At 41.9% G+C, this 27,147-nt stretch overlaps 1 protein-coding gene across 6 annotated transcripts in view; it reads right to left on the minus strand.

Annotated features, from left to right (window-relative positions):
• Nucleotides 1-4,043: 4,043 nt before the first annotated feature.
• stard13a (StAR related lipid transfer domain containing 13a) overlaps nt 4,044-27,147 on the minus strand; it is a gene marked incomplete at its 5' end in the record, with an annotated part of 53,612 nt that continues 30,508 nt past the window's right edge. For 4 of the 6 annotated variants that reach the window (XM_080866287.1, XM_080866290.1, XM_080866289.1 and 1 more), the window contains 13 exons: nt 4,044-5,673; nt 5,756-5,932; nt 6,388-6,605; nt 7,376-7,627; nt 8,154-8,268; nt 11,112-11,325; nt 11,677-11,875; nt 12,003-12,162; nt 12,748-12,918; nt 13,897-15,212; nt 15,494-15,557; nt 16,832-16,913; nt 17,852-17,923. In XM_080866287.1, coding sequence (XP_080722413.1) covers nt 5,556-5,673; nt 5,756-5,932; nt 6,388-6,605; nt 7,376-7,627; nt 8,154-8,268; nt 11,112-11,325; nt 11,677-11,875; nt 12,003-12,162; nt 12,748-12,918; nt 13,897-15,212; nt 15,494-15,557; nt 16,832-16,913; nt 17,852-17,923 — 3,158 coding nt within the window. In that variant the 3' untranslated portion in view covers nt 4,044-5,555. Of the gene's footprint in view, nt 5,674-5,755; nt 5,933-6,387; nt 6,606-7,375; nt 7,628-8,153; nt 8,269-11,111; nt 11,326-11,676; nt 11,876-12,002; nt 12,163-12,747; nt 12,919-13,896; nt 15,213-15,493; nt 15,558-16,831; nt 16,914-17,851; nt 17,924-19,259; nt 20,576-24,059; nt 24,763-27,147 lie in introns of those variants that run through there. The other 2 variants (XM_080866288.1, XM_080866292.1) reach the window with 2 other exon arrangements.

Genomic DNA, 27,147 nt, shown 5'->3' on the forward strand with positions numbered 1-27,147 from the left:
ATATGTTCGTTGTAAATGTCAGTGTTTTTAAGTTTAACTGTAAGTGTTTATCATTTATAATAGTGTATGTATAGATGCTGCTTTTGAATGTAAACAGAGTTAATCATCTGTGGAGGGTCATATAACAGAGCAGTCATGCCAAAACTTTGCTTTTGGCTGTGCATAAATTTATGTGCAGATGCAGAAGAAAGTCAAACTTGTTTTGCCTAGCCTTTTTTGCTTTTGTGTGTATGAGAATATTCACTGAGGATTCTGGACACTTTCACATAAACCATAATCCCTCAAACGACCTTTACTTTATTCACAAGTAATGGCTGCCCCTGAGACAGATGCACTGTGGGACTAAATCTCGAAGAGGGTTTGACTTTTACAGTGTAACACCCATTAGACTTATTTTAATAACATACTAAGTTGCCAGAAACAGATGTTATTAATGACTGGATTTCTATTAGCTGTTCCTGTACCTGATTCCTGAAATTGCGCTTGCTTGGATGACTCGTACGGTTCTCTGAATGCGTAAATGGAGTGAAGCCATCATTTGAGCTATTAGTTGCACTTTCACTCCTATAACCACTCGAAATGTCAGCCATTACTCCAATGAAATGGAGCTCGATCAGGTGCCATTACAATTCAGCCAGATCATTCTGAATGTGGCCGGCTTGGTCATTCACTCAGATTTCACTCAGGCAACTTGGATAAAAGTGTGCTGCATAGCATTGGCTAAAATGTATATGTTATCTACTCTGCTTTGCTTTTCTGTGTAAGTCACAAAAACACTGATACTTCATTTGTACATTAGATGTATAGGTAAGCAACACGAACAGTTAATTTGGAAATGCAGAAAAAACACTTTCTCTTATGGCACAATGCCTCCCTTGTATGTATTACTTACAGCACACTTCATTTCATTAAATGAAGCTTTAGTTGTATGGAACAATTTGAACATGTAATTGAGGATACTACACAGAACTGCCAACATGGTCTCATCAATGATTCATTTGTTGGATAATTTATTCATTAATGACCTTATCGTGGATGTCTGGAAAGAGACATTAGATTAGCCGGTCTCAGAGGACATGCATATGTTTTCATTGTCTGTCTGTCTTGCATTTTTCATAATGTGAACATGGTGCAGATAAGCAGCAACAAAGTTCTAAAAGTTCATCCCTGCAAACTGAGTTCTTCAGTGTGAAAAATATTTTATGACACCATTTCAGAGATTTGATTCAGTTCAATTCAGGTTTATTTATATAGCACCAAATCACAATAACAGTTGCCTCAAGGCTCAAGGCCCCTTATAATGGAAGGTATAGATCCTCCCGGATTCTGGAGAACATCCCAACAATCAGATGGCTCCATATGAGCCAGCACCCTTACAACAGGATGAAACCTCCAGCAGAACCAGGGTCAGGAAGGTGGGAAGTAAACTGAGGTGATGTGGTACTATGAGGTCTTTAAAATAAAATGGGGCCTGATTATTCAAGACCTTGTATGTCAGGGGAAGAGGTTTAACCTCCTGGGACCTGGGGTCCACATATGTGGACATCACATTTTGGGTTATTTAGACCAAAATACTCAATTTTGCTCTACAAGGGCCTGATATCCACTTACGAGGACATTATACTGCTACTGTTTTATCAAAATTTTAAATGAATATCCTCATATGTGGCTCTCATCATTCTTAGAAACAAAAATTAGGTAAAAAACAAAAATCTTGTAATCCTTTGTTTGAAATTAAAAATGCATGCCGTGGAAGAGTTCAGGTCTTAGGAGGTTAAATTTGATTATGGATATAACAGGGAGCCCCTAATATGGAATAATCTCCTGTCAGTACTCTCTCTGCAGCATTTTGTATCAACTGACAGCTTTTCTGGGAACTTTTAGAAGAACATGATAATAATGAGTTAAAATAACCCAACCTAGAAATAACAAATGCATAAACAATTAGTTTTTCAGCATCCGTCTGAGACAGGATGCTTCTTTATAGATATTGTAAGAAAGCAGTCCTGCATATGTATTAAATATGCTTATATTGTATCATATCCTGGTCAAAAATGGCTCCAAGATTCCTCACAGTGCTGCTGGAGACCAAGTAATTGCCATCCAGAGAACATATCTGGTTTCTAAGATTTTTAGGCCCAAATATAGTGACCTCGATTTTATCTCATCTTTTGAAAATTATGGTACATCCAGGCCTTCTCCAGTCTTCTCATTACCTCAGTCTCATCTATAACTGATTCATTTTTGTCACCTGACTTAATATGTAACTTCATATATAATATGACAGTTATATAAGAAAGAATGCATTACAACTGGCCAACTGCAGTAACTCTTGTATTTGTGACAGAGGCCAGAACACAAAGTGAGTAAAAGCAAAGAAGAAAAGCCCCAGTTGGCTTTGAAGTGTATCTATCACAAATACGTCTGTCAACAACTCTGGAACTCTATTATATATTGTCAAGTTTTCAAAAAGTCCTCAGAAGGATTCTGAGAAGAAAGTACAATAAAGCACATAAGGACTTGAATGTATTTAGACATCACAAAACAAATGCTGTTAAACTGAATACTGTGCATACTGGAACATGTTAGATAACTAAACTATATCAAGTCAATAAATAATGAACTGAATTTTAACAAAGACTTTTTAAGCACGAGCCTTTATTGATTTAGACTGATTGTTACTGTCTCATACAGACACACATGACTAACAAAGTAGAAATGCAGAATGTGGAAAGATGACATGGGCAATTGCATTAAAAAGTAATTTGACATGATAAAATAAGCCTCCAGCTCACACTGCTTGTACTCCTGCTCGTCTTCTTCGGCCTCGCGATCTCCTCATGTTTAAAACCTCTGCAAATGAACACAAAGTAAATTTAAACATGACAAAACGGTGCCCTACATACCAGATTATTTAGAGTGATGGTGCAGCAGCTGGACTTCCTGTTCCCTCCAGAAGAGGTCCCCCCCCTCTCTAATCATTTTGCAGGGTCATCCTGTGTGAGAAAAATATTGATGCTGTTTTAAATCCCTCTGTATTTTTCTGCACATATTGAAGGCCATCATGTCACATCAGTTTTCTGTTACACAGACCATGGCTTCATTTATTGCTTAGACCTCTGCGGCTCCAAGAAAAAAACAAAAGAAAAAGGATTCATGGGAAAACTATTGATTCAGTAACATTTTTTTTTTCATAGTGTAATTTGCAACATGGTGTTTCTCATTTGTCAGCGCCCATGGAGTAGTGTAGCTGAAGCACACCCACAGCGCAGAGGATCATTGACATGCAGGGGATGTTACTGCATGCCCTACTTTCCTGATAAAACCACTGACATGTTAAATGAGGTAGAAGTTAAAGTAGTGTTTCTGTGTTGTCACAAGAATAACAGACAGGGGAGCTGAGAGGAGCAGCAGTCTGTGTTCAAACACCTTCGCTGCCCTCTGCGAGAGTCCCCATCTAACATGGCTAAGTAGGTAAATGTGATGGAGTATTGATCTGAGCATCGGAGTTTTAGTTCCCATCCATTAGTTGAAATGACTCAAGGAGAGAAGAGTGAAAAAGTCCTCAGGGATGCCCCCCCTGATGCTGTGATGACTCTTCATTAACTCAGTTATCTAAAAATACTTTCCATGGCATACTTTCCAGATTCATTCAGACTCCTCAGGGGCAACAGCACCCCTCAGTGGACATGAGGATATATAACACCTGATATTCTTGAATTTACTGAATAATTTACACAAATCAGAGACAGAAAAACTGAAGACGACATTTCATTTTTGTTGACATTTGATATTTTTATTCTCATGTTCAGTAACCACGGTTCTGTTTTCTGTCACTTTATCAGAAATAGTCAAGCATAAATCAACCAGGCCTACCCAGCTAGGTTTGAAGCCTCATCACACACGGCTGAGGGTTCACGTCAAAGACTCTCACTCATTGTCTGTCTTATTATCGCTCACATACACACATCTAGACACACACGCGTCACACTGTTCCCCAGCGAAAGGCATCCGCGCGGGATTATGCCAGCACTGTAAAAATATTATAGCCTATCATAGTAACACCGTAGCAGCGCCGCCTACAGCTGAAACAATAAGAGCCACAAAGCTTTAGTCTGCTATTGCTTTAGTAGGATAATATATGGAAGGTTCACATTTCAGCATATATCAATATGATAGGAAGACCCTGAAAAACTATGGTGTTTGATCTGCTGGCACAGAAAGCATTGCAGATATTTACAGTACAGCCTGTACATATATTCAGAATGCAGATACACAGGCATCACCGTGCACACTCGCAAACATTTCAAACATGCTTCCCAGAAGCAGAGCAATGGTCACATGTCTTAGACATTGTATAATATGAGAGCAAAAAAAACAAACAAAACAAGCAACAGTGACACAATATACAGAAAGGTAATGACAACAATAACTTTAAAATGGCATTTCATTTAGATAACACTGTAAATAGTGACAATAGAGAACAAAATAAACAGTAATCTCCACAAAATGTATGCTGAGCACGTTCACGGACCCGATGAGTGTTTTCCCTTTATGTGATTCAGATCCTTGTGAAAGTCATTTCACCTGAAACTAGTGCAGCTTTCACAACACAGTGCTGACACGTAACTATGTGCTGGTCTTGGTATTTTTAGAGCACAGATGTTTTCTTTGCATTTTTACAGTATGTGTAGTTTTTCATTTAATAACTACATGTGTATTAATTAATAAAGGAGCAAACCTGCATGTCATGGAGGTTTGCACGAGTGTATTATTAGTTTAGATTTGAAGATCATCACATACTATCAATGCTGTGTGATTGTTTTTTTTATATAAATACTCTACAATGGAATCAGAATAGAAGTAACATTATCTATTTTCTATTAATAGAAAACATTGTGAAATGCTTTGATCAAATTTGTCATGTATATTTGTCAGGCAGGTCATGTAAAATTAGTTAAGATAATTAATATCTGTTGTATTTATATTCATATAATTTATATTATATGTTCTAATATAACTTATATTTAACTTCGGTGTACATTTCTGTTAGGTACTCTGTTACAGTAACCATGAAAGTGATCAGGTGAAGGTTAAACACTAACCCAACCACTGCAGCAGCATCGTCATGATCATACCTGCTGGTGCTGGCTTCCTTACCTCGTCACTGGAAGATTTGGAAGATTAAATCAGAGAAATATAATAATATAATAATGTAGTTCCAATAATCTACATGGATACATGAGACCTGGTGTCAAATCACTAAATTACTTTACTGGAAACAAACACTGAATCTGTGTTTTTTAAAGGCTTGGAAAATAATGATTTATGATAAAAATAAGTAGTGATATGTTGTTTAAAGACACCTGATAAAATGACACAAATACTCTTTCCTTCAGTGTGTGTGTCTGTGTGTGGTACAGTAAAGCTTCCTATGCCTCAGCACCGTGAAAAGGCTGAAGTCCACTGCCTGGGTGATTATCCTCCTGGGTCACTGGTTCTCAGGCTCAGCTGCTTTGGCAGTGTGACCCAAGACAAAGCTTAATTTCTGGGGTTCAGAGCTTGGCCTCAGGGCTTGTCTGGTCAACGGGGAGAAAAGAAGAGCGGATCCTCTGGGCTTCGTTAACACATAGGTGACCAAATGCCTTGTTGTACCATTCTGGAGATCTTCCCCTGTAACAAGAAACACACTCATTAGCGACTGCAGACGAGGTTGAAACATAAGACTTTAAAAACCCTGGAGGTGCATCCACACCTGAGGTCCACTCTGCAGATATGGGTGAGTCTGGTCCTCCCCGTCCCACAGGGCTCTAAGAGGTACTGTGACTCCAGCACAACCCCCCTCACTGATCCTATCGGTGGGCTGTCTTCATGATCGACAGACACACTAACAAGCGCAGAGGAGCCTTTACAGAGGTCTGTACGCCATGATCTAAAGGACACAAGCAAGGAGTCAATTTGAGGTATTCTTTCTTATTAGGGCTTCAACTATCAATGGTTTATTTTCAGGAACAATTTCATGTAAATTCTCGGGCGATTACATTTTTGAAACAGGCAATCAAAATGTTCATATTATTAAATAATAAATGTCTCGTCTTGCCAAGAATAAAAGCTGCAAACTGTCACATATGAAGAACCTGCCCCCATTACATTTGTAGGAGTTGGAGAACATATCAATTTTCTTTCCAACAACTAATCAGCCGCTTGTCACAGCTCTTCTTTTTACCCAGTGTGGTATTTTAAAAATTCTCCTGTATGTAAAGCCCTGTTTAAACAGACATACTGTTGCTCTTTCTGCTTAATCTTTTCATTCAACACGTCAGTCTTTATGTGAGGGAGAACACCGATTGCAAAAAGAAAATGCAAACGAAATTTAGTTTCCCTGACCTTAGTACCACATATTCACAGGTGGGTTGAGGTGGCATGTTGCAGCAGGAGTACAGGTACACATCCGTCTGTTTGTCCAGCGTCTCCAGAATCTTCTCCTGCTGTAATTCAGTCTCCCACAGCGGGCGTTCTCTCAGCAGCCGATGCAGCACCTCAGCGGGAGCTGCCGACACCTCGACACACACTCTCCACCTCCTCAGAGGGTTACCGTCTCCTACCTTAGAGAGAAACACATTGGAAGAGCGAAATATTATGTAAAGGTGTATCTCAAGGGCAATACTAGAAACTTTATAGATTTGATTTTCCTAGACCAGACTAAGTGGTTAGATGTAGATGTAATCAGTATATGTTTCTGATAATCTGCTTGCACAGACATGAATAAGAACAATATTTTTCTGATTTCCACTTCAAGCCGAAGTCACAGAGGTCAAGAGACTAGTCAGAAAAAACCTGAGCAACGTTCTGTTGCTAAAGAAAAATATGCATTTTCTAATTAGTTGGCAAGTGGCTGCTGGCTGTAGCTAGGTTTAAATCACATGCAAATATAGAGATGGTCAAACCCCCCCCCCCAAAAAACTTTTGTTACTAGCAAACTACAGTGATCAGTATTTGTATGGAAGATGCTGACTCTGCAAACAGTTTACCATCTCTTCACGTTGTAGTAAAACTTGAAAAAGTGCATCTTAAACTGGAAATGGCCTCATTCCAAAAGATTCAGCTTTCCAACATTTGTAGTTTGCATCATCATCGAGCAAGTAGTTTGCAAGTGTTTGCAGAAATTTCACTGCTGCAATTGCCAGGATCCTCTCAGTCACAACCACTAGCCAACTGGTTGTGCAACATACACTTTTCCCCAGCAATTGAGTGTTACTGGGCGTTACTGACAGCTTCTATGCCTGTATGACTGTGGTCCTTGCTCTGCATCCAGTTTCTTCCAAACCCTCCCAATATCCATCCATTATTCTAGAGATTCAGTAGCCACACATACCTTTTTAAATGACAGTTCTGTATGGTCAGTAGTTGAGCGAGACACCCAGCCTTTGCTCTTATCTTTGGCCTCTTTCAGCAGGTTCTGGATCAGCCTTTCTAGGTGTGCATGATAGGATCCTTCCTCATCTTCTTCTTCCTCGTCCACATCCACTTCCTCCTCGTGAGCTTTGCAAAGCTCGTCCAGCGGGGGCACCATCAGCTCAGCTTCCATGTAGGAGTTGTGGGACTGGGTCACCATTTCCTCTGGGATCTGTGGAACAGCCAGAGAAAGTGAATCAGATCACACAGCACCACTTCAGCTAAATACAAAAACTTTTACAGAGGAAAATGAACTGTAGTTATAAGTTTAATAGTGTATTACAGCAGCTCCTGTCAGTTTGGTAAAACGTTTTAATATCCATTATCTTCTAAACATAACCTCACTGGTCATTTCCCTGTGTTGGAGGAATTCTGCAGTCCTCTGTGGGTTAAGAAGAGCTAATCATTCAGTCCTGTATGAAAACCCTTCAAACCGCATGCATAGTAATCAAATCTGTTTGTCTTTCTCCCTGAAAGCAGCAGCATACTGTACACGCTGACAGCCTCAAAGTAATGATGAGCTACAGTTTTAGAAATGAGCTCATTAAATGCAATTATAACGTGGCCTTGGCTACTAACCACGCAGCAGGGCAAACATCAGTCAGCTTCATGTTTGTTTGTCAGTGTCTTACATAAAGATAGAGTCGTGTATTATTTCTTTGTGAACAGAAATAAATAGTGGCGTATTTGATCCTGACCTGAAACAGACGTTGGCACTCGGTGATCATGTGTGCCAGGCCCTGAGTGGCAGCCAGGTTCTCGCTGAGGTCTTTCTGATCGGGTTGGCCTGTAGTGTACTTCCTCTGAATTGACCTTGAGGAACACAAATTATTATTGATTAAAGCTGCAAGCAGCGTTATGAGGGCCCTCGCACCCCCGGCGCGTCGAGCCACGCCCAACACCTAAAACCAGCACGTCCGATCTGATGTCACATTGATGGAATTCATGCATTTAACCACCAGCTAACATTTCAACTCATTCATTCGTGATTAGTTAGTCATTCCACTAGGTGGCGCTCTAACCATTATGTACAAATGACATAACAAACATTTCCGAGCTCGAGTCTCATCACGCCTATGAGCTTTGGGAGACATTGGACATTGTGTTTTTGAGTGACAGCAGATTTGTGCTTTTTGGCGAGTGACTGAAACTCTACGTGCCGCCATGACCACCCCGTTTCCCTGAATGTAAAAAGCTTCGCAATTTAACATCACAAAGGTCTTTAGATTCCACACACAGGAGATTGCATCAATCTGATGAAATCCCTTGGAGGAGTACGTCAAAGCACGGTGCCTGAAAAGAGGGGAAAATGTTGCCAAAATTGCACATTAATTTTAAAATGGCTGACTTCCTGTTGGATTTGGGATATTGCTCCAAGAGACTTTTTTGTACATCTTGATATCTCCTATAAGCCTACCAGGTTTCAGATTCATACATAAAACACAGAGCTGGGGCTGTGGTTTTGAAATTTTGTAGGGGGCGCTGTGGAGCCATTTTGGGATATTCAATGAAAATGATCACATGACAACAAAGCCTTCATCACATTGGAGGTGTGTGCCAAATTTCAAGCCTCTATAAACTTGCCAAGACCCTCAAAAGCCACTTCATTTTTCATGGTGAACAGCGTTGCCACCAGGGTGCGCCGTTCAGTTTAAAGTCACAATTTTTGCACTGAAACATCACGAGCGACTGATGTTGATATTCACCGCTTTTGAGGTGGCCACGATGAACCTGTGAAAATCAGTACAACAAAATTAAAGCCATGACATTTCCTGTTGCCACTAGGTGGCGCTGTACGTATTCCCGACAATGGGCACATCAATCTGTTCAGGGCGGGTCTGACATCATGCCTGTAAAGTCTGGTACTGAACAGACTGGATTTCATTGAGTTATACTAATTTGTTTCTTCATGGCGTGACATCAAAGTTCGCCATGCTGCTGGGGTCACACCCTTTTGCGAAAAGTCACAGTTTTCACTGTAACCCAAGACCAACTCCTTACGCCTTTCCTGGAGAAATTTGAGGCTGCAGGTGTCACCCATCACTATACTGTACCCCAAAGTGTAAAACATGACATTTCCTGTTCCCACTAGGTGGCGCTGTCCCTGGTGTCAAATATGGCAGTTGAAATATGTTCAGGGGTGGAGTCTTATCATATGTGTTCACTTTGGTCAAGGTCAGAAAATGTATGACAAAATGAGAGGCAATAAGATTTTCATGGCGAGTCATCGAAATTCGCCATGGCGCCACGGCCTCATAGTATTGTGAAAACTCAAAAGCTCCGCAATTTAACATGGCACAAGGGTGTAGTTGGCACTGACCAAATATGAAGGTTATGAAATCAAACCCCAAGGAGGAGTTCGTCAAAGTTCGAGGCATGGAAATGGTAAAATCAGAGCCAAAATGTCACCTTCAATCCAAAATGGCGGACTTCCTGTTGGGTTTAGGACATTGCCATAATAGACTTTTTTGTTCGACTCTGAACATTATATAGGTGTACCGACTTTCAAACTTGTAGGCCATACCCATACCGGGGGCTCGCGTTTTTCATTTTTCTAGGTGGCGCTACTGAGCTAATTTTCCCTGGCCATGTCTGAGAACATTAAAATACGTAAATTTTCACCAGACCTGACGCGTGTGCAAAATTTCATGAGTTTTCGAGCATGTTTAGGCCCTCAAACGGCCAATTCATTTGCCGAAATAATAATAATAATAATAATAATAATAATAATAATAAACAGAGCAATTACAATAGGGCCTTCGCACTATCAGTGCTCGGGCCCTAAATATACAGAACTGTACAACAGGTGATATATACGGAGTCATTAATGGACAGAATTAAGTCCAGATCCCTAACATACAAATGATCTTCATGCAAATTATAGCAAACATTACAACAAGGAAGGAGAATCAGAGTGGTAGCACGACAAACAATCTTTATAAGGGTGGTTACACCGTTTGATTAGCAGAACCTTGCTGCTACTTACCCCATTATTTTCTATGGAGGAAGAAATAAATGTGTACTTCTCTTTTCACAGTGTGTCTGCACTTTTTCTTCAATTTTAATAAATAAATAATGACACACCTGAAGTTTTAAACATCTAATTTTAACACCTGGTAAGGACCAAGTACTATTGAATTTTATCCTCAAACATGAAACCTTATAACTGAAATGGGACGTATCTTCTTTTTTACCATGATTGTTGATTTTCTAAATGTACTGACACATAATTACAATCTTCGTTTACACTGACATTTTTACACTGCTCAGAATAATCCATAACTGTGAACAAAACTGAGAACCAACTGAATCCTTCTTTTGTTAACTGATGACTGTAATAGTCAAATGTTTAGTAGTATTTAGATTTGCTCAATTAACAAAGCATAAAATCAGTTACCAATATCCAAAAGTTAAAAAGAGAAATTTGAGCGATATTTTTATATGCAAGGAAATATTTGTAAAGACTAGTGTTGTGTGGCATCAGATTTTAGCAAAAGGAGTAAATTTGTGGAATTTATGGAGAACTAAAAACAATTAAAACAGTGTAATTAAATGTAATCAAATGTTTAAGGCAAATACGAGTTATTAATTTCACTTTCATCAGCTTCTACGTTTTTTATGCAAGAATCAGCGTGTTCATCATCCCATATGCGCACCTTGGTGATAAGGCTTCGCTCTTCAGTATGCTGAGGTGGAAGAGCGACGGCCCCAGACAAACAGCCAGGTTCATGGGTGTCATCTGGTTCTCCTCCACCATTGATGTAACGTCACGCAGGAAGTAGAGCAGCGTCTGCAGAACCTCCCTGTTTTCGTCTGGCATTAACAAGATGGCCGCTCGGACGGCCTGCAGTCTCTGCTCCTTTGGGACATCTGAAGAAAAATATGGACGTGAGGAGGAGTGATGGGTCAAATAAACAATGTGGTTAAGGTTTTAAACAATAGAAATTCTTCATTATATAGCAAATACTGTTTTCAATATTTGACTGAATATGATTTATGATTTTGGATACAATTAACAACGTTGTTTTATAGCATATCGTTGATTAAAGATTGAAGCAGTTTTTTACTGGTTCAGAAATTAAAATGTGATTTTAATTTTTGATTAGAAGAACAAACAGATCACATATACTGTGTTTGCCTGTTTACTAAGGCCAACTAAACCATTAAAGCTATTTACAGTCACATGCAAATGACTGCAGGTGTGCCTCTGAGGTGGCTTACACTGATAAATATGCAGGAAGGTTTCTCCTAGCTTGCTTGTGAGGAGAGGTTCAGGCAGGTCTCTGAAGAACTGTTTGACCATGTCGGCAACATCGTAAGCTGATTGGTCTTCATAGTTCACACAGTCAGGAGACAACTCGCACTGCTGCCTCAACGCCTGAATACGAGACTTCACGCCGGACTTCCTGAACAATCCAACCTAAGAGAAGAAGACCAGAAGGGAAGGGACAGTCACGGGAAAGAGACAGGCAGGGCATTAACTGTTTATCGGCTTATTCACGCCTTCAGTAGCGCTTTAAGAAGGACAAAGTTTTATTGATTCTAACCTGGTCCAGACAATGTGTTCTGAGGTGGCTGAGGGCTTGCTGTAAACACAAGGGGAGTGGAAAACCACAGCGCTGGACATGGACAATGAGGGGAACCCCGAACACACTCTTCTCTTTGTAGTCTGGCACCTTCATGCGCTTCATAAACTTTGGCACAGACCTGAAAGCAATAGAGAGAATTAAGTGTGTGGCAGAAAAAGTGGCACATACTTTGATTATCTTCTCTTTATTTAAATGCCGGTTGACAGGAGTAAACAAAGGTCACCGTAAACAAGTCAAAGCTTGCGTTTCGAGAGCATAATCAACTGATGAAAGTGTGTGGGGGTGACAACCTAAAGCCAGTTTGTTCAAACACTGCGGCATGCACGAGCCCAACTGCATGCATGTTTTGAAACCAAATGAAGCTGATGGTTGGCCATATGGTCCTGCTGTTTCAGCTCTTCTGCAGAGTTAATGGAAGCAGTAAAAATAACCACTGCAAAAAGTGTCACGCGTATAGAACATACTGTACCTTGCTAACCTGGACCACATAAGGAAAAACCAAAAAGATGGTTTATATTTTTTATATTTGAGGAAAAAAAGACGGGGAGATGAAGAAAGAGGTTTGATAAAGAAATGTATAAAACAGTTTGAGATACTTTGCGTGTATGTTTGACAGGTTGTGAATGTCTAGTTTTATAATAAATGAATGACTGAAAGACAAACGTAGACTTGAAATTGTGCAGTGATTGTAATGCACGCCCACCACGTCCAGCCGTGTTTGTTGGACATCGAGTATTTCTCCATGATGGCGGTGAGGCGGAGCAGGGAAAACTTTTGCAGCAGGCTGAGCTGGCCCGCTGATTGGCTGCTGATCTGCAGAGAAGATGCCGGCTGGTTGAGATGATCTGAAGTTCTGAAACTGGGCCATCGTAGACTGGGATGGGAAGAAAATACCAGCAAACAATCAGACACTGTGATTCAGTCACTGTAAATATGAGTCTAGTTTATTTTGAGTCTTGTTATTATAGTTTTGTGGAACTAGCGTTTAGGGAAGAATATAATTGTACTGGTTTAAAACAAAACTTCAGGTTAGACAGATTTGATTTGCTGAAGGCAGCCAGTAGAAACATTACCCAACCTGTTCAATGTTAAAGAGGAGGTCCTTGATTAAAAATCAACCATTCAACCATCAGGGGCTCTTATGATTCTCCAGCAGAGAGTAGGAGAAGCATATATTACTTTTCTTAATGAACTTAGTAAGAACTGTTCAAAGGTGGAGGACAAAGTGCTGATGTGGAGTGAGAAGACTTCAGCTTTGAAAGGCACCCACTTGATTCATCAAGCACAGGCTGCTGGAGCCGATTTTAACTTCAGAGGAACCATGCAATATTATTTGGACTCCCAACATTTATAGTACATGTCCAGAGAGGCATATATGGACAACAAAGGGCATCGCACCAATTTCCCAGTACTGGATACTTGACAGAGGTGTTGCTAGGCAGCAGTTAAGCCTGATGTCTATCTATTAGCTATTTACTCTTACGCAGGCAAGAGAAAATGAAACATACAAGCAGTAACTGACCCTTTTTTTATGGTTTATCATTTAGAATCTATACCACCAATGAAAGTGAACAACGAGCTGTAAATATAAACACAATTTAACCCAGGATCACCACCCTTTTTACTGTGCACTGCTTCATTAACACTTTGGTTGTGCTCTTTTGTTTTTTCCCCAAATAAACTGTTGCTTATATACATCATGAGTACTTTGGTGTGCTTCAAGATCTCAGCCATGATTGTAGTGATTACACTGTTAATATAATCAATACAATTTAGGGCCAAAACTATAAAAACACAACTCAAGTAGTAATAAAACCATAATTATCCTTTAAAAAGCTGAAGGGCTGCTCACCGTGGTCTTGTGAGGGAGGCCCCAACTCCAGAGTCTCTCCTCTCCCGGCTGGTCCCCGTTGAATCTGTGTCATTTAAGGAGACCCCGTCTCTCTCACCTTCGCTGGGAGTGGTCCGGCCCTCCCCTTCCTCCTCCCCCTCCCCCGTCTCCCCTTCGGGCAGCACGCTACGGCTCCAGTGGTTCACAATTTGCTGCAGACCACTGACATGCTGGATAATGTCATCCAGGTGAGGGAACAGATTGTCCTCTTTCTCCAAGTCCAGCAGGTCTCCTGTGCTGGCATACAAATGGGAGCCTGGCACGTTGTCATAAACACTCACTCTGCTGCCCCGTGGAGCTCCAGGACAGGGTTTAGACAAAGGTTTACCAGACCAGGGTTCACCCAGGCCATTGTCACGGGGAGAAGTTCGGGCATGCACGTGAGAGTCGTTGTTTCTGTCACCAGGGGAAGGCGCCAGGCTTTCTATGGAGAGGGCTTTTGGAAATGTGCCTGGTTTATGGTCTTTGGGGATGTGAATGAGGAGGTTTTCATATGAGTGAAACTGGTGTCTGCCAAACTGGCTCTGACCTTCGGTCCTTTTACCCTGAGAAGGCAACACCATATCCTCCAGATACATGCTGCTTCTCTTGCTGGCAGTGCGGGGCTTTATGCACACAGGCTCCTTCACAGGGAGCTCCACAGTCTCATTGCTGGGGCTCACACTCACTGTGACCTGGTCTTTACAATCCTTGCTAAGAGAGTCAGGGGAAATGTCACCATCAGTTTGGTGGTTGTGTTTAGGGCTCTGTTCTAATTGGCTGATAGGCGTACACTGGAGCATCTGCAGCGCCTGAGGTTCCTCCCCCTGTAACACCGGCCCGCTGATGACCAGCGGTGGCCTGCGGTTTGAGCCCTTGCGCCTCGTCGATGGCCCCCAAGTACGCATTATTTCCATTCGCCGCAAAAACTCTTTGGCTTTATTCCGCCTCCCTTGCCCGTGGCGGCTGCTTTTGATCGGCAGGGAGTTATAGTGTGGGAGCTCCCGTGGTGGTTGATAGGAAGCAGAGAGGGAGGCCATCGATATGGAGTCGGGCATGGCAGAGGCAGAGTCCTCACTGTGTAGCGAGGAGATTTCCGTGATCTCCTGCTCACTCAGGTCTGTCAGCACGCTCTCACTGCTCACTGTGCTGTGCAGACCCTCCCCCTGACCTGTCGGGCTGCTTTCATTGGTGCTGTCAGACAGGAAGTCTTGTAGGCGAGACCAGCGTCGGCTGCTCCACTCGAACGTCCACCTTTTACTGATAGCCAATGGATCATCTTCATCGGAGTCATCACCCTGTGGAAGGAAAAAGGAAGTATGAGCTTCTACTGTCTTAAGTTTAGGATACTAGAAAATAAAAATAGCTTAAATTTATTGAAAGATTTGGGATCCATTGTTGAACAAGCTAACAATTTTACAGTATGAATCAAAATGCATTTCATCACAGTGACTGACAGTACACCACACCATAATTTTCAGGCAAGCAAGTACTGTAGCTGTGTATAGTAATTGAGGAACAACAATCAAGCTGCAAAAACCTCTGTTCTTGTAATTCATTGGCAAAATTTTTGACTTACTTTCTTCTTGGGTTGACTGACGTCCAGTTTCATGGAGGCGCACTTGTTCAGAGTATTCAGACGCCTGCAACAGACAAGCGCACAGTCAAATGCTGCATCTAAAGCTGCTCTTCTGGATGCGATTTGTCTGTTGTGTGTCTCTATCCATCTGCACTCTGACGCCGCTCCCTTTCAGTCTCTTTTCTTGCTTTTCACTACCACCTTCTCACATCCCTGCTGGGTCCACTTTCAGATATGCTTCTTCACTGCCTGCTTTAAACTTCTTCTCAGACACTATCTTCATTGTAGTCTGTCTACACACATGTTCCACGCTGATTTTCTTCTTCTCTTCTTCTACTTTTCTCTGCTGGCATCACACCCCTGAAATTGATTCTCAGTCCCGAACACGGCCAGCTCCTCCCCTTCACTTTTCTCCCTTCACCCTGAGGAAAGCTTCCACTGTCTCCACCTTCATTTAGGATGTGATGAGTGGCTCTTTAGCGGGGTGGTGTCTGTGTCCGTGCCTTTAAGACGGGATTGTTAAAAACACGTTTCAGGGCTCATGACCTCTGTCATTTGAAAGGATTTCAGCCCTCTAACAACACAGTAGGAAATCCTCCTTCGTTCACTGTAAACCTCTCTGTCCTCTCATACAAATGGCCAGACAAGAATTGCTCTGCACAACTTGTGTCATAGCGAAAATGACTATATAATTTAACATTTAAACAACACATTATGAGCATGTTTTATAGCTCTTGAGACACTTTCAGGGGATCTGATGTGTGTTCTCTCACGGTATAGCTGTCAGGAGCCACTAACGTTTTAATTACCACACCCTCCTCTGCCATAGACACTGGGGAGATGGGGGGTAAGCAGGAGAGAGAAAAGAAGCAGATAAGGAGCAGGATAAGCTGTTGCAACCATGTAAAGCTTTAATAAAATGAAAACAGGAGATCTGAAGAGGAAAAATCAAATACATGTGGAAAGAAACACCACAAAGTTGGGAAGTGTTGGGAAGTACTGGCATCCCTTCACTCCTTCCCCACTACTCTCACCCATTCCTCGCCCCCTGCTTTTCCCCCGAGGGTCTCTCCTCTTTGAATGGGAGATCAGAGTTCGACAGAGGGGAGGGGAGGTGACCAGATCAAAGCTTCAAAGTATATGGGTGGGAGACGTGGAAGGGGAGTTCATTAGGGAGAGGGAGGTCAGACATCTAATGAGTAGCAGTTAGCATGAGGCCGCAGGACAAGCCAGAGAACTGAGCAGGAAAAGGAAGCTAGAATTTTTCTGGTCTTAAGTGTGTACGGGTGGAGGCATAAGTGTAAACACTGAAACGCGTCGACGTGCCGGCGTTCTTACCGACAAAGAGGCTCCACCAGATCCCGGTCCAAAAAGTCGTGGTCCCTTTTAACAGACGAAATGTCAAGCGGAAACTGGGAATCTGGATGAAAGAGACAGAGAAAATGAGTTTTTTAGTTAATGACTAACAGATAACATGAGTCTGCATATTCCTCTTTGAGTTAACTGTTAAAGAAGTCTGCTGCCACCACTGTTAACACTCCTCATCTGCATCTCAAGTTTTCTGAATGCACACACATACGCACACGCTTTCAAATCCCAAAATAGCTCAAATCCCACAGAGCGCCAATGCTAAAATGACTCAAGCTTTTTTTTATTTTGGTGATTCTCAGCGTGTGGTTGCAGACTGCAGGCTTCATGTTTGCCTGGGGAGCAGCCACAGAGTCCCAGAGCCCGGCATCCACAACCCAACATTACTGAAGCTCTCAAGTTTTCTCAGAGAAGCTGTGTGTGTGCATATGTGTGCATGTGTGTGTGTGTGTTGCTAAAGATGGACTGTTGTGCTTTAAGAGCAACTTCTTAGATTAGGCCATTTCCTGTTTATGTTTGAAACGTATAAAAAATCATCACATGAATAATTGCTATTAAGAAAGAAAGAAAGAAAGAAAGAAAGAAAGAAAGAAAGAAAGAAAGAAAGAAAGAAAGAAAGAAAGAAAGATGGGTAGATGACTATAAGAAAAGTGGTGGGTGAGGAAGGGCACAAGGAGAAAGGTGGGAGAAAGAAGACAGAAGTAGAAGCTATGAGAGTCCCAGCAGTGATAACAAGGCCTTTCCCATGACCCCTCCCTCCAGACAGGAACTGAAGCCTGGAAATAGAACGCAGTGGCCCAGAAGACGAGGATACAAGGATGGAGAGATGGCAGAAAGAGAGAGAGAAGCACAGATGGTGGAAAAATAAAACAGAGAAAGAACACAGAACGCAGAGAATAAACAAAAGGAGAGATCTGAAAGAGGAGGTCCTTGTGTGAAACAAGTCAGCTGGGTAAAAGCTGAACTTTGGCTCCTCTGTGTGCGTGATACCTTCATACAGCTGAGCGTACTGTGGAAATCCCGCTGCTCGAAGCCAGTCGCAAGCCTCCTTAGCCTCAATCTCTGAAAAGCAAAGAAAGCAGTAGAGGCATGTTGAGAGCAAACATCAACATATGCATGTTTATTTTATCATGTAGGATCTCTACTGTTCAACTATATTTTTAGTACGATGTATTTTTACAAATTTACAGCTTCTAGTTTGCATTATATATCACCACAACCAAATTTTATGGAGGAAAGTCCCCAAATGATTTCCTTTCTGAGAATCGCAGCCGAACAAGGTCAACATTTTGAAAGTCTTAATTAATAAATTGAAAAACATGATAAATCAAATTAAAGACAGACTCGCAGTGACTCATTTTCCATGATCCATCTCTGAGCGTGTTACGGAAACAGAGGAGGAACATCTCAGAAAACGAGACTTCCCTCTGGGAATTAAGAAGAATGATGAGACTGGAAAAGCTGGAAATTTGCCAGAGAAGGATGCACATTATCTTGAGTGGACAAAGGAAGCAGCGTACATTGTCTAACATTACATCTGTACTACAGATATAGATACACCAGCCTTCAGAATTGAAAGTATAAATGTATAAAGAATAAAACAGGTCAGCACGGTGCCGCCAACACCTTGAGACATTTTACAGGCATTTGTTTTACTACTTTTTTCCACAAGCCTATGTACTGCACACACCTCTAAACTGGCAGCCCTGAAATGCACAAGTGTGTGGGTATGTGTGTGTACAGTACGCTCACTTTATGAGCAGACACTTATTAAACCGCTCTGCAGCGCCTCTTTGTGCTGACAAAGACATCTTAATAATCTGGTGACAGCAATCATGTGTTTTAGGTGCAATATGACTTAAAATGCGCACTGAGACATGCTAGAAAAATACAAAAATCATAAATAATAAGGAAGTGAAAAGAATGGGAAGGAATTTACATGTGAAAAAAATGAAATGTTAAATGATAAGTATTAAAGGTCAAATAAGAGCAACTGTAACTTCATCATTTTACTTTCATGGCTCTTATCTGATCTCTCTGTCAAAGCCACACTCATTCACTCTCACGTGTCTCATTCACTCTCACAGAGGTGCTGGCACTGCCTGAGAAAGTCACCGCAGAACCACAGAGGACAAAGTTCAGCAGGGAAATAAAACAAATGTCAGACTTCACCCTCAGAGATGAGAATGGCCAGAGGAAATGATCCCATTACCACAATCCAGCAATTACAACCCTCTTCCAACATTCTCAGCATAACTCCTCTCTCTAAGTCACATATGAAGCAGCGCTCGGGGTAAAAATATTTCCAGTTCTCTGAAAATAGACTGCAGAGACCGAGAGATCCCAGAGAGAAGCATTTCATGGGCGAGAGGCTTTCAGGAGAAACGTGAAAACTTACTGGGAGCTCTCATGGTGTAGGTGATGACATGCTTCTATGCCTTTGTCCTTTGCTCAGACTGACGTTTCCTCTCCATCCCGTGGCACGTCCAGTCGCTGCTATGCAGCTTTCCGTCAAGTGGCATTGATTTTGCGCTTTCTTCCCCGCTGCCTTTCCAACCCGTGTGTTTACAACTCTGCCTCCCTCTTCCAGCCTGCCCCATGCAGGTTTTCTCTTCCCTCTAATTTTCTCCTCAACCTCCTCTCTCGCACTTTCATATTAGTTAGGATCTACATACAACATCTCTCTACTTTTACAGACTTTCTGCTTTAGGCTCTTCTTGTCATGCTTTAATTTCTTACTAATTCCTCAGATTTTTATGTGCTCATTTAAACTTATTTACTTACTTTTGCCCTCACTGCGCTCTTTCTACATCCTTCTTCTTATCAACCTTTCCTACCACATCCTCCTCTGAATCCTTCTCTCAACAAAGGATGTAGCCGCCCCGTTTGCTTCTTCCATTAAATTTACTCATCCTTGTTCCTGTCAATTGCACATCTTCACGTCACACCATGATTGTCATTACCAGAAGTGATGTTGCCCCATGAATTCCATGAAGAAATAATTTCAGTTGACGTTTGCATCAGCCAGACCCCGAGGTCGCAGCCTGACAAGTGGTGGATGCCAACTTCACATGTCAGCTGGACCTACTGGCTGGTTAGCAAGGACGCTCGAACCTTCCGTCTCTGGGTTTATAGCACAAGCCTACACATCCGAGCAACAAATGTGTACGAACACACATGCATTAGACACACTAGACATTTAGAAGAGTCCAGATGTTGCCTCCAGTGAGTCAGAGAATGCAACAAGGGTGAGACAGACAGCTGGGGTGGGGAGTGGCAGCTGAGATGGACCCTGTGGGAACACCACAAGGAGGAAGCCATACCACACCAGCTGTCTGCTTAGTGTATGTTGAGATTTTAAACACTAAAATGCGTGCATGCACAGGTTAAAAAATATGCACCACAAAGAGATTTCAGGTTTTGAATGTGAGGATGGTGATCTAGCTTGATGATCTTCTTTAAGTATGGTTTCTTGACAGCCACCCTTCCACTGAGATCATTTCTGATGAGGTTTCAGTAACAGTAGATGGATCAAATGAAGGGTCAGATGCATCTCACAGGTCCTGTATCAGGTCTTTGCTTTAACTAAAGAAGTGAGAACAACTTCTGTGTTTTTCTGACAGGATGCTAGTAACAAGGTGCTTAAGCATAACATTTAAAATGGGTTCTTTGCTAAGTTTTCTGTTATGTGTAGACACAACGCTGGCTCATTCCTTGAGTTAGGTGTCTTTTTATGCTTGAATGATTCACAAGTTAATAAAAAAAAATGTACCTCTGAAAATGGTCAAGTACAAACACTGGACTGAAAATGAGTGAAAAAGCAGCCAATGTCAAAAGAAAAAAGTTGAAAAGCCTAGAATACAAACACACACACAATGGCATACTTCATTGCTATGTTTGTGCATGTGTAATTGGCAACGGCAAAGCTGCTCTCAGCACAGGAACAAAGCACTGCCATTCATCTGTGCAGAATTTAATCAAGAGATTAATTAGTACACAAACATATTATTAGCAGGCCACAAAACACCCCAGTGCACGCAGTCAGACGGAGCTAATCCGAGCTGCCCGCCATGCTGTCTTTCAGCATATCTCACTGCACTGGTGCTGAGGAGAATATACGACAACAGGCAGAAAGCCAACAACAGCCAGACAGATGGTATGTGTACGAGTGCGCTCGACTGTGGGTTGGTCTGTGAGTTATGGTGTTCATGTGTGGGACAAAGAGGCTGTAATTTAATTTCTTACATAACAAGGGTGCCAGCAATCTGACGTAACGCATATATTTCAAACACCCGAATCTCCTCACAGCTTTTTTTAATGAAACTTTCTTTTCTCTACCTTTCATTTCCTGCTTTTCATCCCACACCAGTAACCCTGACTTTTCTGGCAGCCTTTTATCTGTGTTATGTCTGCCTCGTACTGGGTCCCAAGGACCCCAAAGTCCCCTGGATTACATCATTTCCTGTTCTAAATTTCCCATGTGTTCAAAGTGACATGTGAGCTAAGAACAGCAGCAGGAAGTTCCTGGGCTAAAGTGAAGCCCACAAGAGAGCTTTTTTTTTTTTTTTTTTTTAGTTTAATTGAATAGATTTTTTTTATAAGATCTGTCCCTTTAGTCTAAATAACACTGAGCAGTCACAGACTACACACACACACACACACACACACACACACACACACACACACACACACACACACACACACACACACACACACACACACACACACACACACACACACACACAGGATGCCTGGAAAGCTGCCATATTCCTACATACGCTAAAGCACTTAGTCCTTTACTCTTAAAGGTTTTTTTTTAAGGCAGTGAAGAAAATGAAGAAGGAAGCAAAGGACATTAAAGAGGAATATGCCTGTTCTATCTCATGAAGTGCATCTGTGACAAATACCGAGCTTTGGAAATATACTGTGACACAGAATCGGTGGAAGCATGCACACATGAAGGACTGCAGAGTTTACTCAGTCCTACATATATGCGACATGGCACAAATGCGAGGACTGCTGTAATTAAGCAGTTGACCATAATTAATAAAGGCACAGGGCAATACTGAGTGTTACCAGATTAGATTAATAGGATGAGTGAAGAAAAGTGAAGGTCAAGCTGTATGTTTGGTTATGTCATTTTTTCTCCAACAGAGGGTGCTAAAGCATTTTGTTAGAGAAATCAAAAGAAAACCATTATGGTGTTGGCTCTTGCGTCACATATTAGCCCCTTTGTCATTTAGTGATTAGGCTGTTAATTTAAACAGGAAGGATAACATCAGAGCAGAAATGCAGGAGTTGCACTGATTTTATGAATAAAAAATCATGTTAGCATTACATACATGCGCCTCACAATTACCATATTTCAAGCCTTAAACTAAAGAGATGGACTCAATCAACAGTCGGGAGCAATCAGTCAAATAGTTAAGTGGCTGTCGATGAAATCAGATTCAGATTCACAGATTTAGGTAATAATGTCATGTGAACGCTGTGTAGCGTTTGAATCAATTCAATGAAATTCAGTTTTAATTATATAGTGCCAAATCACAACACCAGGAGCTTTTTATTGTAAAGAATAATACAGAGAAAACCCAGTGATCAAAGGACCACTTTTGAACAAGCACTTAGCAAAAGTGGGAAGGAAAAGCCTACTTTTAACAGGAAGAAACCACCAGCAGAACCAGGCTCAGAGGGGGGCAATCTGCTGCAAGACAGTGATTAGATCCACTATGAAAGCCTTTAACACATCTGTATGTCACCCATACACATTTATAAATCAGGGCAGCAGTTTGCACATTTGTTTTATGCATGAAAAGCCAATGGTTTGAGAACAGGAGGAGACACAAACCCCTTTGAGGTTGTGTCAGGAAGGGCATCCAATATAAAAGTAAGTAATCAAATATAGGGGGTTACCTGCTGTGGTAACAACTTGTGAGCAAGGAAGAAGCTCAAAGTAGCTTTATTGTACCTGGAGACATGAATTAAGCACTACTGCTGTTAAAAAGCCTCTGATTTCGGTGACCGACTGTTTAGGTCACTGAGTTGTGTTGTTTTAAAGGCTGCCTCACACTCGACCAGCTGCTGAGGAGTGGAATGCAACAGAAGTGGGTGAAGGAGACAGTGTGTTTGTGTGAGGGCTGAGAAGAGCGAAGTGCATGTAAGAGTGCAAAAATAGGAGTGAGTGAAAGTTAAAAAGTCATACCATCACCCAGCACAGGCATAAACTTGCTTCCCCGTCTACATTCCTGTTCATCTCTCTCCTCCAGCATATCACTGTTTCTTTTAGTTACTTCATATATCATCTGGATTCTTTGAGACCCATTCATCATGAAGCAGGGATAACACGTAGCACAAGACTTAACACGCTTCTGCTCCTAATTATGTGGCATGGCATTTTGAGGGAGAAAAAAAATTGACCACTAACTGCCTGATGTGTTTCAAGAGCACCAACAATGCAGCCTTACAGAGAAAGAGCATGCTGTCGTTTTCAATGAACACAGGCGGCCTTTGCGGTGACAGTGTTGTTCTGTTAAATTTACTCCTTGGGAAGCTTGAGTCACGTGACAGGAAGTGCAGGAAGTGCAGGAAGTAACCAGTCGGGTAGGGGGAAGAGACAAAAACAAGAACACTACAGCCCTCAAGCATTTGTTATGGCTTCTTTCAGATTTATGAAAGACATCTTTGGAGTGGAAGTGGCTCCACATGTCTGACTAGATGATGTTTCTTGGAATTTAGAAGTGGAAGAACCACTTCAGGTGGTTACCCTTTCATAGATTTCCCACTGAAGCATAATTAAGGCATCAGGTGGGAACCACTGTGGAATAGGCCCAATTCCAAACAGGGGAGACGCAATCTAACATTAAAGCCCTGCAATCAGAATCTTCCTTCCCCTGTTTAACAGCTGGAACACTTATCAAAGCACTTTGTGTAAATGTGCACCCAGCACTTTCCTCTCTCTTTCAATGGACAGAACAAGTGATGAGTGACATTTACACTTGGTAGGCTTCAAAGATCTAATGAGAGGTTTTTCAGTTTACTTATCAACCTATTGTCACCCCCTTTTTTAAGAAAGACACACATGTGAGAAAAACAAAAAACAAAAAAAGTTCAAAACTGCATTGACATACTTTCTTATGTTTTACTGAGGCATGAGATTGAATTTAAATCAAAGGCATTAAAACATCTTCTCCATAGCTACCTTGTGCCAGCCTCCGCAGAAGCTGCTTGCGAGCAATGATGCGCGAGAGGCGCAGGGCAGAGCGCCGTTGAGGGGTGTCGCCCAGCCTCAGGTAGTAGTCCTGCCCATCGGGTGTCATGGCCTCCAGGCAGGTACTCTCACCGCTGCTCTCACAGTCACTCTCACTGTCATTACTGGCGCCCTTGGAACTGTGATCCCCGCAGTCTGTACTGTCACCGATTTCCATGTTCCTACTGTTTGTGACATCAGCACAGTCTGCACTGTCCTCTGTGCACATGCTGTCAGCGCTCTCATCCCTCGTATTGTCCACACTGTCAGCAGCGGTTAAACTCCTCGTGTCCTCATTCGCATGTTTAGCAGTTTCTGTTACGTTTGCTGTCTCTTCATTCCTTGCAGAATCTGCTCTGTCTGCATCTTCACAGTGCACTAAGCCAGCCCTGTGGACTGTACTCACTGCAGCTTCCATGTCATCCATAAGGGCCATAGTGATGTCTCCAGTCTCCATAACATAACGTTTAATCTACACTCCAAGTCTCAGGGTGGTGGATTGTAGAGTGAGCACTCCTTGTAAATTCCTGCCTTTAACATGTCCTTACTGGAAGCCAAATCAGCTCTTCTCCCTCCTGGCTCCTCCTTCCGAATCACCACAGTCTAACAAACACGCAGGTTTCATCACACCACCTGACTCAGATGGTAAACACAGGCTGACTGCTCAGCTGAGTTTGAGATGGGAGGAAGACCGACTTTCACAAGGTCCTTCCTTTGGTCACATGACCAGCAACCAATGCCCTGAGCGCTCAGGGAACGCTGCACCGCTTCCTGAGGATCTGCCAAAGAATCAATTTTGGTACGCGCCCCAGGCATTAGTGGGGATATCTGTGAGGGGACACGTAATCAGGACAGGGAAGGGGATAGGCCTGGAAAAATATACAATGCCAGCAGCCATATCCCAGTGCGAAACGGGAAGGAACAAACAGAACAATAGAGCATGTGGATTTGTGAGACGGTGCAGAGGAATGTAAGTAGGAGTAAGATGTTTGCTGCTTATGCTGAGTAGGACTGCAATGCCATTGAAGAATAAACCCACACCATCACATTTAGACCACATGACAGATATACATCACCCACTTTCCCTGCTAACACTCCTTTCACATACCAATACATCTAAATAAATCTACCATGTAGCAGATATAGTAAGCTGAAGTCTTTAATATGTGACTGAAAGTTGCCACAGAGTAACGAAACTAGGGGATAAATGTGTGGAAAGAAGTGAGTGGAAGTAGAGAAGCCATAGTTTGACCCAGATTTGCAGAATAATGGTTTACCAAGACCCGAGGACCCAAGCTGTCACCTGAATTTATTTTAGGGAGGTAATAATCGGCAGGTGAGGTAAGAGAGGGTGTGAAAAAAGCGCCATAGCAAAGTCACTTACAGGTCAGCAGTTACAGGACAGTTTTTCTTTAGCCTGCAGGCCATATACTGTGAGAAAGCTGGAAGCTACGAGTCCGAAATCCCAGAAATGCCAAATTACTCCCAGTCAAACAAGTGAAACTGTGAAACATAAAATCTGTGATTGGGTTTGATTACACCGCCCTCTTGAGGAAATCAAAATCATGATCTGCACAATTTCTCTGCAAAAGTGGAAGTTTGGACTATCTCTGTTTTCACTCGAGATAAACCGACAAAGAAAAATAAATTTGAAACACTAAGCAGGGCACTGAGTAAACGTCCCATGTGATCTTTGGCACAGACGGTTGGCATAATAATGTAATGGAGAGCTAAGTAATGGAGATGTGTGCAACCAAAGCGGCAAAGGGCAGGGCTGTAGTAAGCAGTGAGTAATATAATATTCATCGCTTTCAGTTACAGCAGGCCACGACAAGACCGAAGCTACATCGACTAGAGATGAGCCTGAAAACTCAGCTACAGCTAAAGTTTAATTAAATACGCAGCTGGAGGACACAAGAAGACCTAAAAGGACAGTACGAGGAAATGTGAAGAACCTGCTTGTTGTGAGACCTGAAATTATTGTTGAAATTATGTCAGCATGACAGCTGATTTATGCATTATTTAAAACCTGTTCTTCTCATTTACAATATAAAGCATTATTGATATAAGACATCCTACTATGTCTAACCTCTGAAAATGTTGTTTTGGTCTGTAGTTTCATTGATTTTGAGCAAGCTGTGTTTATGGCATTACTTCCATTTCTTTGTTAAGTCATCTGATGTGTCATTATCCCATTTACAGTCACGAATGGGCAAATCCTGGAGGATGTATTTAGGTCTTAAAGCAAATGAGATATTGATCAAAAAGTAGTAGCAGCACTTATTGCAGTTAACATTATGAAGCCTTTAAGTGCAAAATATCTTTGTGACAAAATAAATGAGATCACCAGATGCTCATAAATCATTTATGTGTGTGAGCATTAAGAAAGAAAAAGAGTTAATATTAGGAAAAAAAGCTGGAGTTCTTATTTTTGACCTTTGATAAGGTTTTAAAGTCATTTTTAAGGACAGTACTAAAGTAAACACTCTGACCTTCACAGCCAGGCAGACTTCACAATTCTGAACATCAACGCGAGGTCACCTTTAACCTAAAGACCAAAAACTAAGGAGCTTCATGCCCAAATATTCAAGGCTCTATTAGCTCTTTGAGATGATCTAAAAAGCAGTCAGGACCATTACAGAGAAATGGACTTTAAACAGCAGGAAGCCCTGAGCCATCCAGCGGCAGATAAAATGCAGCTGGGTTTTACTTAAAGCTGGCTGAGTATTTTCAGCGCAGAAGTCAAAGGTCATCCTGAGTACGAGGCAAAGTGAGCGCCACGTCCAGTTTACAGAGCAGTGAAAATAAATCCTAGTAGGAAAGAGATGATTCAAGATCATTTCACACAGGGCCGTGCAGAAGTTTTGAGCTACTCCTGATTTTATTGTATTTTCCAAGGAAAATGGCAAATGGGTGCAAACGTGTGCAAATGGACATACCGTATATACGTTTTTTTAATGAAATTTGGAAATACAAACACAGCAGCGTGAACGCCTACCATCTCATATACTCACAGCAGTGAGCGTCATCATTTAGTTCA

The sequence above is a fragment of the Rhamphochromis sp. 'chilingali' genome (genome assembly GCF_963969265.1).
Source record: "Rhamphochromis sp. 'chilingali' genome assembly, chromosome: 19".
NCBI classification, from domain to species: Eukaryota; Metazoa; Chordata; class Actinopteri; order Cichliformes; family Cichlidae; genus Rhamphochromis; species Rhamphochromis sp. 'chilingali'.